General features: G+C 33.1%; 2 protein-coding genes across 3 annotated transcripts in view; both read right to left on the bottom strand.

The window, feature by feature from the left end:
- Window positions 1–7,310: 7,310 nt before the first annotated feature.
- Window positions 7,311–19,324, bottom strand: LOC127707477 (aggrecan core protein-like). Of its 2 annotated transcripts, none has more exons than XM_052212012.1 (5): window positions 19,087–19,324; window positions 14,621–14,862; window positions 13,764–13,997; window positions 11,118–11,202; window positions 7,311–7,715 (listed from the first exon to the last, which is right to left on the bottom strand). In XM_052212012.1, exons 1-5 carry the CDS (start codon window positions 19,235–19,237, stop codon window positions 7,504–7,506), a joined length of 924 nt encoding a protein of 307 aa, XP_052067972.1. In that variant the 5' UTR covers window positions 19,238–19,324; the 3' UTR covers window positions 7,311–7,503. The 2 variants fall into 2 exon arrangements, with proteins under 2 accessions (XP_052067972.1, XP_052067971.1); XM_052212011.1 differs by having other exon boundaries at window positions 7,311–7,718.
- Window positions 19,325–25,111: 5,787 nt separating this feature from the next.
- LOC127708535 (uncharacterized) overlaps window positions 25,112–27,939 on the bottom strand; it is a 31,126-nt gene continuing 28,298 nt past the window's right edge. The window contains exons 7-8 of the mRNA XM_052213433.1: window positions 25,406–25,582; window positions 25,112–25,134 (exon numbers count right to left, since the gene is read on the bottom strand). Of these exons, the coding sequence (XP_052069393.1) occupies window positions 25,112–25,134; window positions 25,406–25,582 (200 nt within the window). The remainder of the gene's footprint in view (window positions 25,135–25,405; window positions 25,583–27,939) is intronic.

Consider the following 27,939-nt stretch of genomic DNA (forward strand, 5'->3'; position numbering starts at 1 on the left):
TTCAGAAATATCGAAACCAGTGTTTGTCAGAATATGTCTCTTTATAAAAGTTGAAAATTGAGAAAAAAAATTATATATTGGCATTGACGTCTTCTAACCAAGTTGAGACTATGACTGATAAAATTCAAATCAATTGCCTCACCAGAAATAAAATTCAAGTTACGCTACTGTCAATTAATTGATAGTTGGTTGCTAAACGTCCAGTGGCAAATATTTCATACATATTAAACTTGCAAAGAGCGTGGCATTTTCTCTACAAGAAGCATCGAATTGAACGTCCCCACGTGCAGAGTGCAACTCTGACCGGACGTGATTGCGTACTTGTACATCCCGCACAGCCAAACGGACGACCCACTTTGGCAATGGTTTAACTGCCGGTCGGAACAAGACCAATAGTGACCATATTTCTATTCCCCGGTCACCCTGGAGGGGTTTCTGTCGAGGCGAGCACGCTACCACAAGACCAAAGCGACAGTAATAAATATGGGAGATAATATACATGTACATGTCTTAATCAAAACATTTGCAACAAGAATATGTGGCTATAAGACACCGTGCCCCTTCACATGATCATATTTCCATGTGTAGTGCACCACTAAATCCGGGTCAAACTCTAATTTGGTATATACTTTTAAACGATTTATATTTTGAGCGGAACGGAAGAACGGATGGATGCATATCCCCTTGCTACCATAAGTTGGTCATAAAACTAAAATCCTACTTAACAAAACTTCAATCAAATATTCTGTACATGTCCGTTTTTCATACGTATTTGCATAAGTTAAACGCCAAACATTTTAGAAAAACAATTTAAGAGCAATGAAGTTAAATTACGCATACCGTGGAGTTTGTACGGACTCTTCCTAGAATCAATGCAGCATTATAATTAAAGACAAGAAGTAAAAACATTAACTGATTCAGTAAAGTGTAATCATATTTTCCTTGAAGATGCGTCTTCATAAATTTCATTTGGTAATTTCTACGGAATGGTGACAAAGTACTACCAGATAGATGAATCAGTGATCTGAATTTCTACCTCTGACAAAAGTATCTTGAAGTAAATTAAAGAAGTATGCTAAAAAAAAAAGAAGAAACAAGTCGTGTACACCTTTTACATGCCGGCGTGTTTGAAACTCTTGTTTTAATCTTATAACTTATAAATCAAAAATGAGAATATCATCTTGCTTCAGATTCCATTATTTTATTTTTTTCAAACTTAATTTTGAATTAGTAGCTTTAAGAATTCACCGTTTGAGAGACAAATATATGGGTCAAGTGAAATGACAAAATAATGATCGGTGCATTTGATTACCGGTACCTGAATTAATTATTCCCTTGAAAGGTTTTTGTCAATAAAATCATCCCAAATTTAATAACAAAATATGTAAAGAATTAAAATAGCAGATTTTGCTAATTTTTAAATAGCATCTGTTCCAACAAAGTATGTGTATTCAACGAGCCAAAACATTCAAGCAGTCTATGCTCCCTTCCGTCATCCTTCAATGCAATAGGCCGAGATATGGTCAGATAGGTTGGGTATGTCGAGTAATGTCATTTTATTGGAAATCTCTATTAGGGCCCTTTAATTGGAAAATAAAATATTCTATTTTATACAGTGTTGTTACTCCTTCCACCATTGGACATCTAACCATATTTACATGCTCAGCTCGGGTGCTATCTATATACAGTGCTGTTACGCCCTTCACCAATCGATATATGATGTGCGCTTATTTACAATTAACAATTTTACAGTTGGACAGTACTACCCTACAATTTCTGATCATTGTCCAATTTGAGTTCAGATTTTATCTCAGTCAGTACAAAAGGCCGTATTCAATTTACAGAAATATAACATCAACAGAATTAATATAAATGGAGCTCGGGACAGAGTATTCAAAGCTTATCTTTTATCCTAGTATGATTTTTTTGTCAAATTAGAAAAGAAATAGACACACTGGTACTGGACTCCAACAATTATAATGATCATAATTTGTTGCATGCCAGAAGTCCGCTTTTCAAAGGTGTCAATGAAACTGTTTCATAAGTTTCTTCTATGCTCTATAATGCGGCTTTCATGGGCAATTCCAACAGTGAAGTAAAAAAAATAACAAAAAAGGAATTAAACGTAGAAAAATTAAGAAACCATGGGATGATGGGGAATGTGAAACTAAGTACAGAATTGTTAAATGTTTGAGAAGAAGGTTGTGTGAAACACCTTGGGATAAAACTTTGAGATTATATGTATTACAACAGAAAAGGGAGTTTAATAAGTTGGTAAGGAAGAAATATAGAAATTTTCGTTATATGGTTTTGGAAAATATTTTGCAGGCCGAAAATTGCAATCCTGGAGAATTTTTAAAAGCCAGATATACTTTAAAACCCAATAGAAATTTTGATCCTAGTTCAAATATAACTCATCAGGAATGGTTCGAATACTTTAAGAAGCTTATGAATGTTATAAATCAGATAGATAATTTTTCTAATGATAATAAGGTTATTGATCAATTAAACTCTGATATTCTCAATTATGACATAACAACTGATGAAGTGTAATTACTTGCATTAAAGTCATTAAAGAATAAAAAAGCTTGTTGAGATGATGGTGTTACAAATGAGATGATAAAAATATCATGTTCAGTAAGTACAGATATGTATGTGAAGTTATTTAATCTTATATTTGAAACTGGGATTTATCCCTCTGGTTTGAGAGAAAATTCTATCAAACCAAATTTTAAGGGAGGGTGCTTCAAAAATCCCTCAAAGTAAAGAGGGGTGGCCCCATCAATCTGTATGGGAATATTTTTAGCTGGGTTTTACAGAATAGATGAAGAATAATATAGTTTGTAACGAGCAAATTGGATTCAGAAGTGATTGCAGAACAAATGATCATATTTTAACCCCCAAGACTATTATTGACAAAGCTTTTAAATCATAAAAAAAATAATTGTTTGTTTTGTAGACTTTAAAAAAGCTTTTGATACAATTAATCGTAATGCACTTTTTTACAAACTGTGTTCTTATAATAAAAATGGATAATTTTATAAAATTTTACAGGACATGTATAGAGAGGTTTTCTTTTCTGTAAAGTTAAATGAAGGGTTAACAGAACCCTTTAGCTCAACTGTTGGAGTAAAGCAATGGTGCATTTTAAGCATTACATTGTTGTCACTTTATATAAATGACTTAGTTACCATATTTGATAGCTCTTGTGATCCTACCATATCAAATGATACAAATGTCTCGTTCTTGTTATATGCAGATGACCTTGTGTTGATATCTGAATCAGAGTCTGGCTTACAACGATGTTTAGACAAACTCAACACTTACTTTGATAAGTGGAATTTAACTGTAAATCTAAACAAAACTAATGTTATGATTTTTAATAAGTCAGGTAGAGTTCTAAAAAATGACGACTTTAAATCAATGAACAGACAGTTGATTTGACCAATGAATATAAATATTTGGGAATTTTATTTAAACCTTCAGGAATTTCTCCTATGCGGTTATCAACGGCTTTTTGCATTTGCGCCGATCTGCATTTCATTTGCTCTGATTTTTTCTTTCATTTGCGCCGATGTTTTCTTTCATTTGCGCTGATTGTGTACAGGTAGATAACAGGTAATTTATTTCTTATTTATCATTTTATACCTCTTCTGTTAGCCAGTTGTAAACATGTTATGAGTTATATCTTAGGGTGGTGCGAATAGAACTGTTTATTGTTATGCAAATAAAACGATTCTTGACTGTTATTTGTCCCCTAACAACTTTCAACGGGTGCAGCTGCCCAGAAATATATAAGCATATATAAGTACTTAATACATAGTCTAAGAATGCATGAAATTTGTCATCAGAAGGAGCGTCAGACATAATGTCATTATAATGTAAAGTAGTGCTCGATTTCATCTGGGGAAAGGAATGGTAGCCCGAAAATTTGCGCTGGCCATTTACCAGTGTCACTTGATTTGTTTTATACACTGTGCTTAGCCCACCAGACTTGATTTTCCTCCTAAAGTTCTGAGCAAAATGAAAACGGCAACAATCTATATGCAGTTATATACATAATTGACAATTCATAACATATGTACAACTGCCTAATTGAAAAGGTTTATATTGATGAAAAATTCCAAAAAAACATTCACATGTAATTCATCTATGCACAATCGGCGCAAATGAAAGATCGAAACTTTTTAAAATCGGCGCAAATGTCATACGACCGTTACATTATTAATCATGTGAAAAAAGCTTCAAATCAATGTTTTGCACCAGAAAGCTTTTATTCTCTAACAAACTTAATATTTATCCACATTTAAAACTGTTTGAAAGTTGTTAGAACCCTAGACTACTTTATTGCAGTGAAATATGGACACTTGATTTTTTATTTTCGCCATCAAAATTTGAAATAGAATTTGCTAAATATCTTGTTGGTGTTAATGCAGCTGCAGTTAACACAACAGTTTTAGCAGAAATAGGTATGTTCCCTATTGCCATTGATGCTTTAAAGGCTTCTTTAGAGTTTTGGTGCCATTTGAAAATTTTAGAAAAACGTAGACAAAAACTTTCTCAGGAAGTAGAGAGTATAGTCCCATCTTTCAACAAAATGTCTGATGGGGTAAAATTTACATTTAATGAGTATGACATAACTAAAATTATTGTTAAGGGGGTTAATAATTTAGATGTACTAAGAATAGTCTAGCTGACAAGAAAAACTAGAATTATATTATACAAATTTGTGATTATTTTCTTTTTTTATTTATTTATTACATATATATTTGTGTTGTTATATTTTATAATAAAATCATTAAGAATATTGTACTTTTATTTTCAAATTTACAAAAGTATCACCTCCTTCAAAATATCTCAATATGTGATATACTTATATGATATGAATGTTGGTTAACTTTGAATATTGTATGTTTGTAAATATTGTTATGTTTGTCTTGGTATTTGGATTTTACACCAATATTAATGATTTGATTTGATTTGATTATACCATGTCTACAGCAAGTTACTTTTACCAGAGAGTTTCACTGATGTCTCCGATTAACAGTTAATCAGTTCAAACCGGAATCAGAATCCGTTCGGTCGCAATCACGTTCTTATACGTACACATACCTGTTCGCCAAGTGACCAGGCATAAGAAAATGCAAATAAAAGTGTTAATTTCTTGAAAATCAGATCTAAGAAATGAGCTGAGAATATTTTTTGGAAATTTGTTTGATTTCTATAAAATAAATAAGATCATATAAGGAAAACCAAAAAAAGGAATGACTTACTGTAGTCCTTTTCGATATCACACTAACCTCTCTCTGTGTACAGTTTTCAGACCGATTTTTGCGGCATAATTCAGTAGAAATGGATCCACTTAAAAACCACAAGACTGAATTGTTATCAGCTAAAGCCCAATCAGCTGTATGAGATAGTTTATGAATTATAGTATCCTCCCCTGATAGCTAAATAGGACTTTTTTGCAGAATATTAAGAGAGCTCTCAATCCAAAAAATAATCTAGAATTTAATGACCAACTTCAAAACAAATCTCAAAGAAGAAGTGATTTCGTCATGAAAATATCAGTTTTCAAAACAGAAAAAAATCACGGTAGGTACAATAGAAAAGATAAAAAAACAATACACGTTTAACAACTGTAAAGCAGTAGATGTATTTGGTATAACGGCTGCACTTTGCACAAATCAAAATACAAAAGAAGTTATTAGTCGCACTCGCATACCAAAACCTATTTCACAATATATCTAAAGAAAGAAAAGAGGCACAGAAGCAATTTTAACATCATTTTTTAAAAAAAAATATAGTTAGACCGAACACTACTGCATTACTGTTACAGCTGACAAAGTCGCTGGAAGATATTTGAACAAATATATATAAAAAGAGATATTCGAAAATAAAAAAAATAAGCTCGGACCAAAGAGCAAGACAAAGTGGCAAACTATTTACCCATTTATATAATATGCAACATCGGAGTGTCTATAGGGAAAACACCACCACACACCTAGTTAAGGAAGTACGCCAAGTCACCATTAAGGAAAGCATGTTTACTGGTATAAAAGTTTTTCGGATACATAAATTCCAATGAACTGGATGGACGTTGATACTTGATGTCATATTTTCAAAACTGAAGATGAAGACCTAAGGAGGCCCAACTACAGGAGATTAATAAGAGCATAAATAAATCTGTTTGCATACTAATTAAGACATTTGAAAAGTGATATTGGTACAAGAACTGTCATCCGCTAGCTAATATGTAGACTGATATACTTTTTAACAAATACGAACTGTTGAAGCTAGATTCTGAGAATACTGCTGCGAAAGTTATACGAGAAGGCTTTGTGCTTAATGTATAGTGCGGCAATTAAATTGTTGAAAAAATTACGAGTTGGTGTTTGTTTTAAGGCCAGTTTGTAACCAATAACCATAGTCAAACTTCCATTAGTGCTCCATGTTCATTTACTATTTTGATCCGTGGAAAAACCTGCAAGAACTTACAAAGAGGGATATGATTGATTATTTTTCCAGATGGCGTGAAAATTATCCAGATTTTTGGTAAATTATACTCCAAAAACTATCAAATGTTTAAGTTTTTCTTCAAAATACTTCTTTCCATGTTTTTGCTTGCATCTGTCGTGTTGCTTTCTATGTGCCTCGTCTGCGTACTATTTTAAGAAATGCTAAGGCCAGTTTTCTCAATTTACTTATTTCATACGATTGAAATAAGAAAGTTAATTGGAAAACTATTCGAATTGGACTATCAACGATTCTAAATAATACACCAGTATGTTCACATATATTCTATAAATCGATTAAGGTAAATGATATTTTTGTTATAATATTGTAGTTTTTGAAGGATGTTCGAACCCAATATGATATGCTAAAAGTTTTTTCACTGTTCTTGGGTTTTTATAGTACGTTCATTCTAAACATGTACCTTGTGTTATTCCACTATTCCACTGATCTAGATAACGGAGGATCGAAGTATAAAAAGATTAATAATAACAATGATTTATCCCTGCAACAAATACCAGTGACTGTACCTTGTGAAGAACCTTGTCAGTGGTTGTCTTTTATTGATGTAATGTTTTATATCCTTTGGCGAATAGGGTGTTAATTGAAGATTTTTGATAAGCCACTAATCTAAATGCATTCCAAATTTTGATAGGCTATGATCGATTGAAATTTGGTTACATTGAATACATGTATAAATACTGTTTGCAGGCAAATCGGTTTTAGTTGTAAAATAGAACTATATTCTTGGTTCATATACGTCAGTGTATTTCATACGAACAATCGAACAATGTTCGTCAGAGGCAGACATTTTGAATGCGATTTTATTTGAGGATGTACATTAAATACAGTTTATTTTCATAAAAGACACGATTCAAGAATCAAATGAAATGTTGAATTTCTTTCTATATGAACTGGACTGATGATTTAATTATTCTATTTTTAATACAATAAGACAATGAAATAAACGCAAAAGGAATGTATTTTCTCCTAAATATTTTTTTCGCAGATAAATTCAGCTTTGATGGAACACTTTCTGTCATTCCACTTCCCGCTGTTTGTAACGAGTAACAACATACAATCTTCATTGTCATAGCGATTGCTAGGTTCCATGAAATTCCAGTTTGTATATAGCATGTCCTCTCTATTATCATACCATATGAAGTCATCATAGAAGCTTCTAATTCCTCCAGTCCACATATCTTCTAGTAAATTATAAAATCACACCAAAATTATTAACCCAATTTTACTTGATATTAACTATCTAACACCTTATACCTAGATAATATAAACTATCATATGCATTATACTTGTACTTTGACCTAGAATTGTTAACTTTTATACATTGTGTCTTGGATGGAGAGTTGTCTCATTGGCACTCATAACACATCTTCTTATTTATATTGGTAATATGTATGTATATGTTATAATCATTGTTAATAAATATGTGTATTCGAACGGAAGGCGAAGAATACGCAATTACACGCCTCTAGTGGAATTCGGGATAAAAAAAATGAGTGTCGTTAGTTACGCGAAGGAAAACATTAAGGAAAAATGGGCACACGAAAGAGAAATGACTTCGTGCGGTCTATCACGAATCCAAGCAAGTATGCCTGTGCTGTCTTAAAACTTATAAGAAATATCAGAATGACTCCAATCAGAAATCTGAGTATCCTATTGTTGGCAACCTGTATGTTTAACCCAGCCGCATTCTGTATGTGCATGTCCCAAGTCAGGAGCCTGTAAATCAGTGGTTGACGTTTGTTGCTGTATATCATATACGTTCATTGTTTTTTACACAGATCAGGCCGTTGGTTTTCTCGTTTGAATTGTTTTACATTTGTCATTTCGGGGCCTTTTATAGCTGACTTAGTGGTATGCGTTTTGCTCATTGTTGAAGGCCATACTGTGACCTATATAGTTGTTAACTTCTAAGTCATTTGGTCTCTGGTGGAGAGTTGTCTCATTGGCAATTATACCACATCTTCTTATTTTTATATATACTGATTCTATTACCACTGTTTTTTTTTGTTTTAGACACGCAAGAAAGGATACACAATACAACTCAACAGAAAGTAAAAACGCATCATAACAAAGTTATAACCAAAGAAACAAATAAACCAGTGACAATTCTGCTTCGATTTATACCAAATTGATTGAAATCAAACCAGAATTGACCCCACACTATTTTTTTTGAAAACCGTAGTTTTGAATGACACAGTAGCGTAAAATTGTAGATTGATCGCCTTTTTAGACATCTTCGATAGCCAGAGGAGGGGACTGGATCGTAACCCTTGGCTAGCGAAGAAGCTTTTTAGTGTCTGTATCTAAAAATGTCTTATTTGGGATAATTTGTTCTCATAGCATCAAAGCCAATGTGTGCTGACTTGTCGGAAAACCGCTTTTGATCAATGAATCATTATAATACTATATACTACATATATCAACTATCAAATTACAGAATTATAACGCGTTTCGTCTACAAAAAAACTCATCAGTGACGCTCGAATCATAAAAAATTAAAACGGCCAAATAAAGTACGAAGTTGAAGAGCATGGAGAATCCAAAATTCCGAACGGTTTTGCCAAATATAGCTGAGGTTATCTACATGTATTCTTGGGGTAGAAAATCCTTAGAATTTCAAAAATATCAAAGTTTTGTGAACAGTTAATTTATAATTATGACCATATCAATGATAATTCATGTCAATACAGAAGTGGTGACTACTGGGGTGGTGATACCATCGGGGAGGAAGATGTTAAAAGGGTTGGATCAATTTCACCTGTATTTGTTTTACAGACTAAAAACTAAAAATTGTTAAATCTTACTGGAATATGAATATTAAAGAGTTTACATCATGCGTTCTTTACCGATGTTCAAATCTCATAAATCGATAATGAAGACATATCAAGGAAGCAAACAAAAATTGACAGAACCGCAGGAACTCAAAAAGTATCTAGACCAAATGCGTCGATTGGGAAAGCTTCTACTGTTCTGAATTAAATAACCGCCATGCGAATCAAAATTCGTTCAAAATGTAACAATTTGGAATAGGACACAATGATTGGTGAAAAAAAACCCAAATTAGACGACTATTCTAATATCTAAAGATCTAGAACTGCGAAAAATGTCGTTAATTAGTTGAGACAGAGATATATCGTATCCGTCAACCAATTCTTGATGGTGACCGTAAAACTTATGCTGTGTCAATTTCAGTCGTTTTAACTCATTGTTCTATTGATATAAAAATAAGGAGATGTAGTATGATTGCCAATGAGACAACTATACACCAAAGTACAAATGAAGTGGATGTAAGCAATTATAGGCAACCGTACGGCCTTTAACAATGAGAAAAACCCATTCCGTATGGTCGGTTTTAAAAGGCCCCGACATGAAAAATATGAAACAACTCAACTGAGAAAAAACTAACGGCCTAATTTATAGCAAAATAATTTACGAAAAACAAATATGACAGACATAAACCAACGACAACCACTGAACTACAGGCTCCTGACTTGGGACAGGCACATGCAGAATGTGGCGGGGTTAAACATGTTTGTGAGCGCTCAACCCTTCCCCTAACCTGGGACATTGGTGTAACAGTACAACATAAGAACAAACTATAAAAATCAGTTGAAAAAGGCTAAACTCATCAGATGGATACAAATAGAAATACATCTAACAAAAACAAAGAGTGGACGTGGACGGGTACTTATACATCCACATAACAAAAAGATTCTAAGAACAGATCTGAGAGTACAACAATTTTTACTTATTTCCATAAATCAAATGTTATTTAGCACGCTGTTGTTGAAGACCTATTGATACAAAATCGCACATCTTTAAGTTTTTGTAAAATTTAACAATGAATAACGTCTCTAACTAAAATTAATTTATTATTTCTGAAAGACTACTACCCCCGGTATATCTTAACTTCAAACATTATTTTATTTTGGGTAAGAATGTCCCCTATTACTCTTTTTTTATCAATACTAGTACTAAAAATTCGCCAATATCTTTCAATTGCTGTTTTCAGGCGTTTCAGGATAGTTTTTTCATCTGTTTTCATCTGTTTAGAAAGAAGCTAAAATATGGTTAAACTTCCACTCAAAGTCCACGCTACTCTATTGGTATTAAGGCAAGCATGACAGACGTTTTGAAAATGGCATTGGTGTAAAAACAAATTCAGCGGAAATTGACCTTATTTCTTTCACCAGGTGGACCAAATAACAGAAAGTTTGACTTGGAAATTAGATGTTGTCTGTTTAGAAAAAAAAACATTGCTTTGTATCATAGATCTTTTTCAAATTGCCAAAAAGAAGAGATTAACATTCTTACAAATAACATTAAACAAAATTTCAATGTCTGAAATTGACGATATTCTTAAATTGAAGATGATATACAAAAAAGAAATATGAATTAACTTTAAAGTAATAATACATTTTCCGAAGTGTTGTACAGAAAATACAATTTAACAAAAACAGTTTTCTTTTAGGATGATTTTTTTCTTTTTCCGAAACATATACCATGAATGACATCATCAGTACAGTATATGTTAACATAATTGTTAAACTAAAATCTCAGGACATTGTGCTGTACTATACCTTTTTCTTGATGGTTATAAATCCATTCGTTTTCTTCGGGTGTTTCAATTCTTACAAGAATGCTACCACTTTCTTCACAAAATTCCTGCAAAATTAGCAAGCATCAAGACACGAGAACAATTACAAATTTACACAATACTGTTAAGTATAAAAAGGATCCATTGTCTTCTTGATTACATTAAAGCCATAAAGCCATGGTTAGCATAATCGTATATAAAATTGCACTGCTAACGTATATTATTATCACCCCCAGTTTTTAGTGGGGTTCGTGTTGCTAAGTCTCTTTTTGACTTTTTCTATTTAAGCCATGGCGTTGTCAGTTTATTTTCGACTCATGAGTTTGAATGTCTTATAGTATCTTTTGCTTATCGTTTACCAAAATTAAGGTTCATCATAACAAACGGACAATTATTGCTGTATTTACATGCCAAAAACTACTCTTAGTACAGACTTACCTGTCCAGTTGGAAAAGTTTTAATGCCTGGCATCCACTAGATATATAAAAGTTAAATGCATTTTGTGTTTCAGAAAGATAAAATCTCTTTTGAATTTTGATGGGCATTTTTTTTCCTTCATGCAGAAGGTGTAAAAATTAACTAAGTTGTGATACAACTTTAAGATGCTCCCTCTCAGGTTAAAACTGTATTGAATTGCATTGATTGTCCTTGATTGACATGGACAACAGGTATCTACACAACTATAGGTGAGTTAAAGGGTTTAACTGAGTGGACAGTATCGAAGTAATTCAGATGTTTGTTTATTTTTACACCTTCTGCAGAAAGGAAAAAAAAATGCCCATCAAAAACCAAAAAAGATTATATCTTTCTGAAACACAAAATGCATTTAACTTTTATATATCTAGTGGATGCCAGGCCTTAAAACTTTTCCAACTGGACAGGTAAGTCTGTACTCAGAGTAGTTTTTGACGTGTAAATACAGCCATATTTGTCAGTTTGTTATGATGAACCTTAAGCTTTTTTCTAACTGTATGTAATAGTTATACACCGAGGGATAGGTGTGTCTGGATAAGAAACCCCGTCGGCCGGAGGCCGGAGGGGTTTCTTATCCAGACACGCCGTATCCCGAGGTGTATAACTAACTTACACCCCATTCTAAACCCTATATTTGTTAACATTGATTATTAAATGAAAAAAAAAATGAAAAAAAAACGATAGCATATTTATTGATAATATCAAACCATGATTTATAAGAAATTTTTTTATTACATGAAACCCCACTAGTAACCTTTCTTTGATTATCTTCGTTCAAACTTTGACAAGTGAGTATATTTTACAAATGTCAAAGTTGTTTTACATATTCCCGTTAAATCCATGTGCTAATATGGATTAGCAGGTCAAGGTTGACTGTTTCGTGTATTCTTCTTACTAACAAAAAATACATCATGCTCCTTGTATTCAGTTGTCAAGATGGACGGGTATAAGACAGACGACATTTTGTGGCAAGTGTTGGATTTGGTAGAAGAGACTAAAGATGAAGACAATATTATAACCCAAAGTACCTACCTGTATCAGTTTAATAAAGGTAATCATAACTTTATTTTATATCTTTAATACGGTTTTATAGAACAAAAGCTCCTCCCCCCTCTTCTCTGGAAAAAAAACCCAATAATATTCGGAATTACTAAGGGATAGGTGTGTCTGCATTAGAAACCCGACTACCAGACACGCTCAACACACAAAGATACAGATTTAATATTTAGGAACTCCCTTTTTGGGGGCAATCAGGGGCTGATCCAGCCAGGGGTTCCCAACTCAAGAGAAAAAAAGGGGGGGTGTCCAACCATTCAAATTGCATTGATCTTTTAAATAAAAGTCGGGTCCAACCCGCGGAACCTCCACCCCCTGATCGGCCGCTGGGTAACCGAGGGGGAGGGGGTCCGGGAGTTAGATGCTTGATTTTTTTTTCGCTATTGGAATTTCCTAAAATGTTTTTTTTTTAATATCTTGAAACAATTTGTAGTGAACACTATTAGTAATTTCTTATGTTCATGCTATTTAAAAAAATAATCAATTTCTATTGTTACGAATAACAATGGACTTTGTTTGCGGGATGTAGAAGCAGGGGTTTCCAGAAACCCCGCTCGTCACACCCTGTGGTCAAAATCCATTGTTATTCGTAACAATAGATCTATTCAATTTACACTTGTTTCAGAAATAGAAACTATGAAGTATAACAATAGAACTGGGGTGTAAGGTATGGATTTTACTCTTTGTTGAAGACCGTACGGTGACCTATAGTTATTTATATATTTGTCCTTTGGTCGTATGGTGAACAATTTTCACATTGATAATCATAAAACATCAGACATAATTTTTATATACAAACTTAACGACTGCTCTACCATCCCAAATTTTCGTTTATTGCCACTACTGTATGTCCACCGCAAAATTTGAGTTCCGCACAAAACATTTAGTTCTATGATAAAGTTAATTCTCCTGATATGGCTATACTTTAGGTCCTTTTTGGTTTGATCCGCTCTTCAACATTTGTGTTATATTTTGGATATTCAAATATTGTGGCCTCGAGCATCACTAAAGAGACATTAATTGTTGAAATGCGCAATTGTTTTTTTGTTATTATACATAAACAATCAAAATTAAATGTACTATGAATTTATTGTAATACCTTTGCATTGGTCCAATTCTTTAGATCTCTTCCAAAGTAATAACAATGATCTCCAAATACTTTCCAGCCAAAGCTGCACGCGCTATTATCTACTGTATTAGTCCTATGTGTATAAAACCGTACTGAAAATGAAGAAGTCTTGGGTTTTGGGATCATGGAAGAAAAGATAACGGTCAACGATGTTTTCTCTGAAAAGCATCGCTCTTGTTCAATGTTCGATGTGCATGGAATAGTCTGAAAAAATACAATTTATGTTTCAATAGTACATTCAAACATATGCAGGAGATAAATGTTTTTCTCTGATCAATGCTATCAACAGAACCAACGTGCTTAGGTGGAGTTCAAGTAAAGTAAAGCGTAAGTCAGATGCTCCACCTGTAACCTCCAAACCCCCCCCCCCCCCCCCCCAAAAAAAAAGATACAGAACACGCTAAGCAAAAAAGATACTGTCTAGGCGAACAAAGAGCGTAAGTTGCAAATGGAGAGACACCATCAATACTAAAAGGCAAAATACAAAGAAAAAACAGCACACACAATGGTTCACATACAATTTCATATTCAACATCACGACAGTCAGCAAATAAACTCCTGAAATGTGATCACAAGATGCAAGAAAATTAACAACTCTATAAGTTTGAGTGTAAGTATTAACATTCAATTACCACATCTAAGAACTCCTACACGACTTAAATTCCATTGTTATTCGCAGATTACGGATGCAAACCAGGATTTGTTACAGGTTTCTTGTCGGATCATTTCATTCTTCAGAATTTTTATACACATTTTTGGGTTAATTTTGTTGTTGTGATTTCCATATCAATCGTTTTTGATAATCTTTGTTATTTAGTCATGCTTACCCCTTCATGAAACCTGTAATTGTCCAATCTGGTCTTGTACGTTATTAAAGGAAAGTTTCCCTTACACGGAATATTCTTTGCTTTGATCTCCATACAGAACGGTGTATATGATTCGTATTTACTCTGTGGCTGTATTGTGACATAACAAGGCTCATCAATGACATCACTATACCAAACAAATTGTAGAAGCATGTCTGTAGACAAATGGTGTAGACGACAGTTGTCTTTATTGTCCAAAAGTACTGAAAATAAATTAAGAACGCACAAAGGATATTCAAATTGTTTGATTTAAAAAAATACTTTGCAGTTATCAAAACTAAGTCCTATCGTGTCGATACATATATATATATACATGTATATTGAGTCATTGTACAAGGTCATGCTTTTCTCAGATTACGTATGACGTCTAAACACTTTGTCCGTCAGAGGTGTACTGATTGATACCTTTATACTGGAATCATGGTCTATGTGTTAGTTTAGATTGGGCTAATTTTCAGTAATTGTGAGTCTCCTTAGATTGGTTATTTTTCCTTTCGGAATTTGGGGTCCTCAATGCTCTTCAACTTCGTACTTTATTTGACCTTTTTAACTTGTTTGATTCGAGCGTCACTGATGAATGACATAAGTTAGATGATTGTAATATGAGTCTTTTGTAGACGAGACGCGCGTCTGGCGTACCAAATGTTAAATCTGGTATTTATGATGATTTTATTTTTTTTACAGTTTGTTTTAATTTTGTGCTACTATATGTCACATGTTAGGGGATTTGAATTCTCGCAAAGATGTTTAACATCGTCGTATGTGCCTGTTCCAATGCAGGATACTGTTATCCAGCGGTTGGTGTTGGTTGTTATCTGCCTTTAATCTTCCATATGAAGACATCAAGAGGAATCCTATACAAGACAAGACAAGACAAAATATAACGATGTGAGATTTTATTTAAATTATCTTAGTACTAAAATAAAAAGTTACAAGAAGGTAACTCAATCCGTATTTTGATCATCTTTAAGCTCTGGAGATCAGCAGGGATGCCATCTTCTAACGGAAAGGGGGTGGGTATTGGAGATTTCAACTGCTTCCAAGACCCAGGAAACACAAGGCACTATTACAGGAAAGCCACTTAAAAGAATCTGGAAAAGGTGCAAATATTTTTCTATGTGGAAAATTTTAGATCTAGAAATAATCTAACAGTTTTTTGTAAGTTTTAGATTTTAATGAGATTTCTGTTGTTTACATTTCCAAGATCATACGGTCGAAAGCGAGAAATAATTACCATAAAGCGATGTCCTGTTGTATATCAGCGATAAATTAATATATCAATCAATTAGGACACTAATAGACACAAGTCATACATGCACATAGTCAACACCTTGACCAAATCATAACGACGAAAAGACACAAAACTGAAGATTGAGCTACCAGAACCACATCAAAACTAGACTGAACGCATATAGTCTGTAAAAGTAGTCTGTTGTGTTACTAAAGGCAAATACAAATTCTGTGATCAGTCTCATTCTGTTTTGTCACACTCAGGCAGAATAAAACTGGATTGTGACTAGAACAATGGTACATTAACCGTAGTCATCTGTGACACAGATATTCCATAACGGGTAAGCAAACGATGATGGTTTTTGGAAATCTTTAGATATTATCTAAGGAACTTAGCTGCTTAAGTCTTAAAGGGACTTTTTGTAGAACTTCAACGTATATCATTTTAAGCGGTTGTCTCGAAATCTTTCCCATCCTGGATAACTCTGATGATACTAAGGTAAATATTTGACAGAGACACGGTATTTTTATCTATTTTTTTAATAATCTTATACATGTAACATGTTTAAATTATTGAATCAGCAACCAATGACATTTTTTGTCAATATCTATGTTTGATCATTTGTTAATCAAACTTTGAAAGCAACTATAATTCTATTTAAAAAGAAATGACCGCACAATCAGTTCTAAAACAAAAAGCGAACTGTTTCTAAAAACCGGACAATAAACTAGTGTCAGGAATTAAAGAAAGCTGTTAAATCTTGGACCACTGATCTTCTTGTAAACATAAAGTCTACAGTTAAATAAAGTTATAAAAAAGTCCAATCTTTAATGTGACTGAAAATAAACCCCTAACGGGAGGGATTGTGCCTGATATTCATATGATGAAGACATAATCTTTCAATCAGTTTAATTGAGGTCTGAAGCTGGCATGTCAGTAACTGCTAGTAGTCTGTTGTTATTTATGTATTATTGTCATTTTGTTTATTTTCTTTTGTTTCCTATTCTGACATCGGCTCGGAATTCTCTTGAACTGAGTTTTACTGTGCGTACTGTTGTACGTTTGTTTTTTCTACATTGGCTAGAGGTATAGGGGGAGGGTTGAGATATCAAAAAACATGTTTAACCCCGCCGCATTTTTGCGCTTGTCCCAAGTCAGGAGCCTCTGGCCTTTGTTAGTCTTGTATCATTTCTAATTTTAGTGTCTTGTGTATAATTTGGAGTTTAGTATGACGTCCATTCTCACTGAACTAGTATACATATTTGTTTAGGGGCCAGCTGAAGGACGCCTGCGGGTGCGGGGTTTCTCGCTGCATTGAAGACCCATTGGTGGCCTTCGGCTGTTGTCTGCTCTATGGTCGGGTTGTTGTCTCTTTGACACATTCCCCATTTCCATTCTCAATTTTAATTTTACAATAAATACAATAGGTATAGGTCCTGTAATAGAGGCAATTGTGGATGAAAGTCGGGGAAATTTAGACTGCCACTGGAAAATAAGGGTATATTGGAAAGGGAATGACATTCTGCCTTGTAACAGGACACCTACGAACCCCTCAAAGAGTTGTTACATGGGTTCTTAACGTTCAGAGAGCGTAGCACTCCCTCTACACGAGGCATCGGATTTATAGTCACCACTCTGACCGGACGTGGCTGCGTACTTGTACATCCCTCTCTATCAAATAAACGCCCCACTTTGGCAAGGGTTTTACTGCCGGTCGGAAAAGCACCTGTAGTGACCATATTTCTATTCCCCAGTCACCCTTTGGATAATAAAGGCAGATGTGTGGTATACGTTTTATAGACAACGACCGTCAAAAATAAACAAAAGTGAGACCAAGAATCCAACATACAGCTACACACAGTCTTCAACAATAGGCAGGTTTCTAAACATTATGTTAAGCCCTCAACTGTTCCTAGCCTATACAAGTCGTGACACGAAAAAGTAATTATCAGTTTTATGTTAATATTGCTAGGAATCTAGGAATCTTTAATCATTCATATGAAAAATGTTTAAACTATGTTTTTCATTATTTGCAATCATATGCCATCATACAATAAAAACTCTTTTGCAACAACTTTATTGACCTGTCATTTATTTTTACCAAAATCTTTCTGGTGCTGTCAACAACAGAAATAATTTGCCTTTTTACATTTTTCGACAATACCCTTACGTTTAAACATATGTGCGTTATAAAGTCGGAAATATAATACTGTACAAAAATCAGATCTGTAATTTACTTAATTAAAAATGATTTTGCCAAGTTTATAACCTTTGAACATCATGACTGACGGCAAATAATGAGGAACTGATTTTAAAATTACGGTACTACTATTTCATGCTTATTATCGGATAATTTGTATAATGACATTAGAAAATACAGTTTGTATGGGACGTACACATATTGTCGATCGCAGAGAAAGCGAGCAATATTGTAGTATAACTTTCACATAGAATGTAAAATTAAAAGAAAATCAAAAATAATTCAAAAGGCTACAAAAATCCAAGAAAGGCAATTAATACCACATTAAAATTGCCATGATGTGTACTGATTGATACTTTAGTCTGGGAGAGCATGATTTATTTATTAGTTGTATTTGGATCAGTAACTGCAAGTACTCTTATATCGATGCTTTGTGTCTATTATTTTTATGTCAAATGTTTATATGTTTCGTACTTAATCTTCTGAGTAAGCCAATTGCAACTGATTTTTACAGTAAATTCTGAAGTTTTGCTGTTACATCACTGTCCAAGATTAGTGGGAGGGTTAAGAGCACACAAACATGTTTAACCCCGCCACATTATCTTATGCCTGTCCCAAGTCAGGAGGTTTTCGTTGGTTCATGCATGCCATATTTGTTTTTAGTGAATTGTTTTGTTTTAAGTGAGGCCGTTAGTTTTCTCGTTTGAGTTGTTTCACATTTTTCATGTCGAGGTCTTTTATAGCCAACTGTGCGGTATGGGTTTTTCTCATTGTCGAAGGCCGTACGGTGACCATATTGCTTATATCCAATTCAGTTGAAATCTGATGGGTAGTTGTCTCATTGGCAATCATACTACATCTCCTGATTTTTATAATGAGTTCTTAATTAATGTAAAAAGGAACTCTCCAAAGAAAATTGCTTGAAATAATACATTTCGATGAAAAAAATCAATTATTTTGCTACATAAAACGTAAGTATCTTAATCATAAACTTACATGGTATATGGTATATCTTTCCATGAAGGTCATTGCTGATCTCTTTGCGAACAAGCACGTTATTACGAACGTTAATGAAATTTGAACAATCGATGGCCACTATAAAGCACATTACAGTAAAAAAGTATAAGTATAGTCTAGATTTGACCATTTTTGTTGCCTTTCTTTTTTTCCCTCAGAAGTTTGCTTTGGAAAATAAATTATGCATTTAAATACCAATTTTTATCTGAATTAAAATCTTTGAAGTACAACCATTTAAGTAATTTTGTACAATGATAGTCATTTTAAATGACAGAGAGTTAAATCTGTCGAAATTAAAGCATGTGTTAATCGGCTATCTACGAAAGCCTATGAGGGTCACAAAAAAAAAATATTTATCTCGTTATAACGAGATAAATATCTCGTAATTACGAGAAAACTATCGCGTAATTACGAGATAATCATTTTTTGACTCGTAATTACGAGATAATCATTTTTTGACTCGTAATTACGAGATAATTATCGCGTAATTACGAGAAAACTATCTCGTAATTACGAGATAATCATTATTTTTTATCTCGTAATTACGAGAAAACTATCGCGTAATTACGAGATAAGAAGTTTTTTTATCTCGTAATTACGAGATAATTATCGCGTAATTACGAAAAAACTATCTCGTTATTACGAGATAATCATTTTTTTTTATCTCGTAATTACGAGATAATCATCGCGTAATTACGAGAAAACTATCGAATAATTACGAGATAAAATAAATTGCTTCGCTGAGCGCAGCTGGATAAGCCCGCAGAGGTCCAACCCTGAACAGTTGGGGCAAAAATGGACACAATATTCAAGCTTGATACAGGTCTGAATTTGGATTGTAATTAAATATTTGACATATTATAGGTTTTTGAATAAATGTAGTCAAAGAACTTGAAATTGGTTATATGATTTGAATATATATTCAATTAAAGATTTCTTGCTGTTGTGCAATACACTGTGCTGTTGCGCAATACTTAGTAAATCTGTTGTCAGACTATAAACAAATAAAGTTCAATTAATTCTCAATGTCATATTAGAAATTTATGAAAATGTAAAGGTAGCTTACATCAATAGATATAACATATTCACCAAAGTTTCATGAGAATTGCTCACAGCATTTTTGAGTTATTGTCCGAAAACTGGAAAATCACCCCTTTTTTAATGAATAAAACCCAATAACTCAGAAATGATAAATGAAAAATATATAAAATTCTAAACAGAGTTTACATCAATAGATATAAACAATTCACCAAAGTTTTATAAGAACTGCTGAAAGCATTTTTTATTTTTTTTTCCATAACTCGGAAACGTAAAATCTAAAATTTATAAAAAACGAAAGGGAGCTCACGTCAATAGACATAAACAATTCACCAAAGTTTTATGCAAATTAGTTAAAGCGTTTTTGAGTTATTGTCCGACATGTTGACGACGGACGGACAGACGGACAGACGGACAACGGTATACCATAATACGTCCCGTAAACGGGCGTATAAAAATGATTATCTCGTAATTACGAGATAAAAAAAATGATACCTCGTAATTACGCGATAGTTTTCTCGTAATTACGCGATGATTATCTCGTAATTACGAGATAAAAAAATGATTATCTCGTAATTACGCGATAGTTTTCTCGTAATTACGCGATAATTATATCGTAATTACGAGATAAAAAAACTTCTTATCTCGTAATTACGCGATAGTTTTCTCGTAATTACGCGATGATGTTCTCGTAATTACGAGATAATTATCTCGTAATTACGTGATAGTTATCTCGTAATTACGCGATAATTATCTCGTAATTACGCGATAGTTTTCTCGTAATTACGAGATAAAAATGATTATCTCGTAATTACGAGATAAAAAAGGATTATCTCGTAATTACGCGATAGTTTTCTCGTTATTACGCGATAATTATCTTAAATTAAGCGATAGTTTTCTCGTAATTACGAGATATTTATCTCGAAATTACGCGATAAATTTTTTTTTGTGACCCTAATTGTCTTTCGTAGCTATCTGTTCTAACTGAAAGATTAAAAAATAGCACACCATGGAAATTAAATCGCACTTAAAAATTAGACCAGAATACTTCGAACATTAACATGTTTTTTAACCTTGATAATTGTTTATTGAAAGAGGTAAAATTACACTTTTTTATTATGGAAAACCACCAACTACAGAAGAAAAACACTTTTTTGGAAGGATATAGTTAAGGAAAATATTTTTCAGAAAATATTTTAGGAGTGACTTGTACTTTTGCAATTGTGAATGGAATAATGAATATTATGACAAACTTAAGTAAAAGCGGTAGCTATTTTAAACGTGACAAATTCTAGGAAAATCTTGAATAAGTAAGGCTCTTTTTGTATCCCATTACAGTTATGATTTCTCTACTCTTTACACAACACTACAACACAATCGTAAAATATTGGAATAGTCCTATCAATTAAATGGTCTTTTGATAAATCTTGGTGTAAACAGTATTTATTACAGTAATTATAATTACTCTTAATAATAGTAATAAAATTGAAACATAAATTTAATATATGGGACATGTAAAGAAATATGAAAAAGAAAAATTATTGCTTGACAATCTTTATGTTTATTTTAAAAATAAAGTTAACCCAACAAGTGATTGATATTCCGATGTGAATTAAAAAAAAAAGAAATAACAAAAATACCGAACTCCAAGGTAAATTCAAAACGTTATTGTCCATAAACATGATAAACACTGACAAAATCAAACGTTAGACTTTATCAACCAATGGAACTTGCTACAGGTATTTTCAGCAGAAAATGGTGGGTTACATCTGGTTTAACAGCTGTCTAAACCTTCCACTTGTATGACATTTGTTTATAGTTCCGTATATAGAAAAAATTGGGCGAGCAACACAAACAGACTTAATAGGTTATATGACAATAATTTGGATCCAGCAGCCAAAACTGTGTAAACATACATCATAGAAATACAACCCAGTTTACTGCACCAGATGTGCATTTCGAAAATTGATGTATCTTCAGTAATGCATATTGCCAAATAATTCGAAAATCTAAAAAATTCAAACACAGCTGAAATGAGGGGATGGATAGGGGGTACCCTTATCCCACCTCCCGCCCCCTATGTCCCACCTCCCTCAAAATCTGTCCACAACTCTGAAATAGTCAGGAAAAAATGTTGAAAAAATATGTATTTTTTCTTAAAGTTTCCCTTTCATGCGTTCCTGAGCGATAGTTTATTTTTATGAATCCTATGGTTTTCACAGGTAATGGATATCAAGAATTATCCCCTCACATTACGAATCTACTTGTATTATTTAGTTTATAATATTCACAAAGAAAAAAAAATGTAGTTGTCTCCCTTTTAAGACAATTTGAGTTATGAATACGATTACTGTGAATGGGGACACAATCATTTTCCCAATTTGTTCAATGTAATTTTATCATAATTGAAGGGCAGATCTACTATTCTCAATATTTGACTGCCAAATTTCATTTGCCTTCCTATAGTGTAAGTCCCTCCATGGTTTCTGAGAGAATTGTTGAAGTGTCATGACCCGCATTAAAGAGAGCAATACGGTTTTGAGTATTTATAAGGTCATTTAATTCACTTCCTGGTTAAAATCAATCATAAATTTTGACTATTTACTCACACACTATAAATTACAGACTCACACAATTTCATAGTCATGTCTTGTTAAGTAATTTTCTTATTGTGAATTCAATTCTGTTCCCGCATACTGCTTGCAGTTGATTCAGTTCCGTAGCTGTCTAGATAATTCAGTATGTTATTTGAAACGCTGATTAACAATAACTGAACAGTCTGACCATAGAAAGAACCGATCTTATATGACTACAAGAGGATTGTCTGAACAAAGCTTAATTGACCGTAGTTGATAAGTCCGGAAAAAACGGCGCTGCGTATGCCTCCATGTCTTTTCACAATGTTAAATAAAATTTCATTGATATACCATGGTTATAAATAATGTACAAGCGACAATGTCATTCAAGCCGATGAATTTGAAAAAAAATGCGTTAGCGGGTTTTAAGTAGAGGGTTCTGGCAGTTACTCATCTTGTTTTTTCTCTCTTCAGAATAGAGTAAAAGACAAGCAATCTTCTTATTTTTATATGAAACAGGACACATCCTACTAAAACCTCACCTACTCTAAGTGAATCTGTTTTCCCAATAGAAACACATAATGATGCACTTTTACAGAGATAACATGTACAACGGGTTAATCAAGAAATTTTTGAGAGGAGTAAGTTGAGTTCCATATTTCGCCATGAAAAAAAAACAATGAGAGCCTTTTTTGTTAAATGTGAACAAGTAAGACGAAGGACTGCGTGCAAATTAAATGTTAATAACATTTACACATCTATACAAGCTTGAATTACCATGGTATAATCAAGTACATAATCATGTACGCAATCAAACCATTGATGCAGACAAATTTTCGATAATTTTATTGTGATGTCACAGGTGTGCTTGGACGGGGATCAAGCATTTGTGTCGAAGGTTTGAATTGGCCAATGACAGCGATTGTTCCCTTACAAGTCAAAAATAAATCTAATAAAGTTCTGTTGAATGATTATGTCAATAGAAACTTTTGCTTAACGTGAACTCAGTTAGGTATATATCCCAGTATCCCTAGTATCATTAAAAAGAATAACAAAAAACTAAAATCCAAGGCAAATTTAAAAAGGGAAAATCCATAAAAACTGACAAAATCAAACGCTATCAATCAACGGAACAAGTAAAAACAACTGCCATATTCCTGACTTTGTACATGCATTTTCCTGAAAAAAAATGTAGGTTAAACCTGGTTTTATAGCTAGCTAAACCTCCCACTTCTATGACATTTATTTATAGTTCCGTTATATTGACAAAATTAGGTAAGCAACCCAAAAAGACATAATAGGTTAATGTGACGATAATTGTAATCCAACAGTCCAAATTGTGTAAAAATACATCACAGGCATACAATACAACTGACGTAAAAATTCAAACAAACATACGCATTAATATAACAAAGACACCAACAAAAAATGTGTAGTAAAAAGTAGTGGTAATAGTTAATATCCTTCCAATTAGCAGCAGTTACATACCATCTGTCCCATCTGGCTACATATATCAAGTAACACGGTAGCTCGTGATTGTTAGATCCATACGAACTTCATTAAAAAGGGTGTGTTTCTTACACAAAGATTGTTTCAGCGGAGTTGTATGAAGAAAACAAGTGAAATTGACACTTTATAATGTTACGTTTTATTGTCAACGTAAGGAATTGTTTACTGATACGATGTGCTTGTGTCTCACTTCACAACTGACATATCTTCGAAATCTTTTGATCTTTAGATACCGGAATAGAAGTCTGACCTGTAATATGTTGCGAATTGTGTCCTATTTCCGTTTTTGACATTTTGACTGGATTTGTATGGCGGATGAAACGTGCATATCAGAAGATGCTTACCCCATCGACTCATACAGTCTCGCTCCTAATGGAGTTCATGCGATTCCGTTAGTTTTATTTTTTTTCATATTGATCTTTATTTTCGTAATCAATTGTCGAGTAACATCTACTGTTACCAAAATTTTGCCCATGTCATTTTTATGATATTGAATATATTTTTATTTCTTTTGACCGGAATATCGAACCGACTGCTGACATCATAAAAAAGATGAAATAAAATATACAACTCCAAGTAAAACAGACATAACACTGGCTAAACGAAATCGTAAAACATTACGCAGAATACTGAAGATTGAGCAACAGGAACTCCGCCAAAAACAGCCGGTGATCTCCAGAAGTTTGCTACCCAGTGTTGAAGGGATCAACATAAGAGACTACCGTTTATCATGTTTCATCTGACTGTTTTAAAGTGAACAATATAAACAATATTAGAACGCACCATAATTCTTATTTTCTTTGCAGATAAAATAAAATATGGCTTTGTCTGTAAAACTAATGAAACGATTGGTGTTAAATTTTAATACCGTATTCTTGACATCAAGAAAACCAATTCTGTAAATCTGAAGATTTAATATAATAAATGTTTCAGTTCCAAAACATTAGATTTTGCAAAGTTAGTCGATAGGGAGGAAATGGAGAAATTTTGAACTAAGATTAGAAATGTAAAATAACGCGTTTGTTTAATTGGTACAATAAGTTAAACTTGTTGTAGGCCTCGTTCATCATTGTCATCATCAACATAAAGATAATCATCATCATCATCATCATCATCATCATCATGATCATAACGATCATCATATTCATCATCATCATCATCATCATGATCATAACGATCATCATAATCATCATCACCATTATAGTAATCATCATTATCATCATCTTCATCATCAACATCAAAATCATCATAATTATAATCATCATCCGAATAATAATCGTCTACTGATGTGTAATCACTTGATACCGTATATCCACCATGCAATGATAAATCATCATCATCAGATTCATCATCTTTACCATCAGCATCAACTCTTTTATACTGCGGGGAAGAGTTATCTTTTAAATGTGAAGAGTGATGTGGAACTACTCTTGTACTTTTTGAAGATTCTTCGTTAAAAGAAGACAACACTTCTGCAGATTGTGTAGGTGAATTAAATGCGACGGACTTATCAACATCTACAAAGTCACTGCCTAATTCTAAATTATCTTCTGCGTCAAATCTCAAATGACAAATGCGACTGTAAGCTTCACTTATAATATCAATTATTTTCTTCGATAAATAGCTACAACAAGGTAGATTGGCTTCATGGAACCGTTTTTGGTAACGATGTAAAAGTTTTTGCACAATGTCATTTAGTAACTCAACAGCATTTTCCACGTTCTTTGCGTCATAGTTTGTTAAGATATCAGATACGTCGCGATATTGACAGGTTTGTGATAACTGTACTGGTGTATCTGTTCTATTTCCATCCAAATCACAACCTAAAGACAACAACGCCAAAACTCTAATGAATCTTTCAAACACGGTTACAATGTCATGTCCTTTAAGAAATTTAATAACATTATATAAAGATGTATTTCCAAGTTTATCTTTTGAATTAACGTCTGCACCGTGATTCAATAATACTAATATAGTACTAAATCGACTAGATTTTGTATATGAACATGCCATATTCAGAATTGTGGTACCACCACTTCCTTTTATTTCAGTATCAACTGCATCCGATTTGCCTAGAACTTTCTTAACCAATACACTGACATGCGTGTCTTTTTCACCAAGCATTATAATTTTATGTAACACTGTATTTCCTTTGGAATCCGTTAAATTGATGTCGGTTGTCGCCTTTAAAAATAGTATTAAAAGTTTCAAATCGTTCAGTGAACAAATTTTCTACTAGCAAATGAAATACGGAGAGGCCATTACTGTTTCTTATACTTAAATTGAAATTGTTTTTCATAAACAACTTGCAAATAAGATTTAAGACGGTATCGGGTGAGGACGATAAAATACATTCATGTAAAGCAGTATTTCCATTTTCATTTTGTAAATTTACATCTGCTCCCCTTTTAATTAACTCCATAGCTAGTCCTACATTGACAGTTGAACTGCAAGATTTGATCAAAGGTGTATTTCCATTAAGGTCCGGCAAGTCAACATCAACGCCTGATTCACAAAGGTGTCGAAATGGTAGAATAATTTGGTACACGGTTACAGGACATACAGTTGGGTGCAGACCAAGCGTTACATAAAGTAAACGCAAGTTAACGCCGCGTGCACATATTTCGTTAGTTAACTTCAATTTTCGCGTTTACTAGTAAACGCGCGTTTACTATAATTACGTTAACGCGGTCAAAATGGAAATTTCTAATGTCTACCCGAGTAAACGGGCGTTTACTATGTGTCCGTTTAGTCAGTAGTAAACGGGCGTTTACTTCAGATTTCACAAGTTTATTTTTACGTGCACTTAAAAGTAAACGGGCGTTTACTACAGATTTCACAAGTGTATTTCTACGTGCACTTGAAAGTAAACGCGCGTTTACTTTTCGCGTTAACTGATTGTGTAAATTAAGAAATAAACTTCGTGTTCATTTGTACATTTATTTTTAATTAAAACGACTTGTATCTTAATATTTTATGTACAAGTGTTTCAAACCAGAATAATTCAAAAACACTTAATTCGAAATATTAACTTTTATTAATTACAAAAAATCAGTTCCAATAATTTTCCCGAGTAGCGGATTTTCTATATTTTCTTTTCAAAAGTTACATGTACAAATATCGAGGCAAATAGAAAGGTTATCCAACACATCAGAAAAATATTTGTATATGATGGGATATAAACATCATGGTTTACGTTGCTTCGTTCCCCATTTTTAACAGTCTCTCCCTAAATATAACTCTATGCATTTAATACAAGGATTTTTAATCGTAATTCACCTTGTTTGCCTTGGATTTACATGATTCAAGATTCTATTTTGCCAAATGTTCGATCGAAAATTGTACAGTGTATATATTGGGATATTGATCAGGTGTTGTATAAGTATGTACATTTGTACCATCTCGTCAATTTAGACAGACTTATCCATAACGACTATAGATGATATCTGGGACGTCCGAAAAAATATACTCGTTCTGAACATGAAAAAAAATATTTGCCCCTGGACGTTAGGCTACAAACGAAATCAATCAACCGCCATAATATATTAACAGTACACTTTTCCAAGAATAGACCTCCTCATAATTTGGATACATGTCAACTCGTACTTTTCATTATAAATTACTTTAATCAGTCATGTCAGTGTTGGATGATGCCGTTAAATATTAAGTTTTGTTTTAAATCATCCCGTACTACTGACTTAAGTGACAG

The sequence above is a fragment of the Mytilus californianus genome, unplaced genomic scaffold (assembly GCF_021869535.1).
Source record: "Mytilus californianus isolate M0D057914Y unplaced genomic scaffold, xbMytCali1.0.p SCAF_7, whole genome shotgun sequence".
Classification (NCBI taxonomy): domain Eukaryota; kingdom Metazoa; phylum Mollusca; class Bivalvia; order Mytilida; family Mytilidae; genus Mytilus; species Mytilus californianus.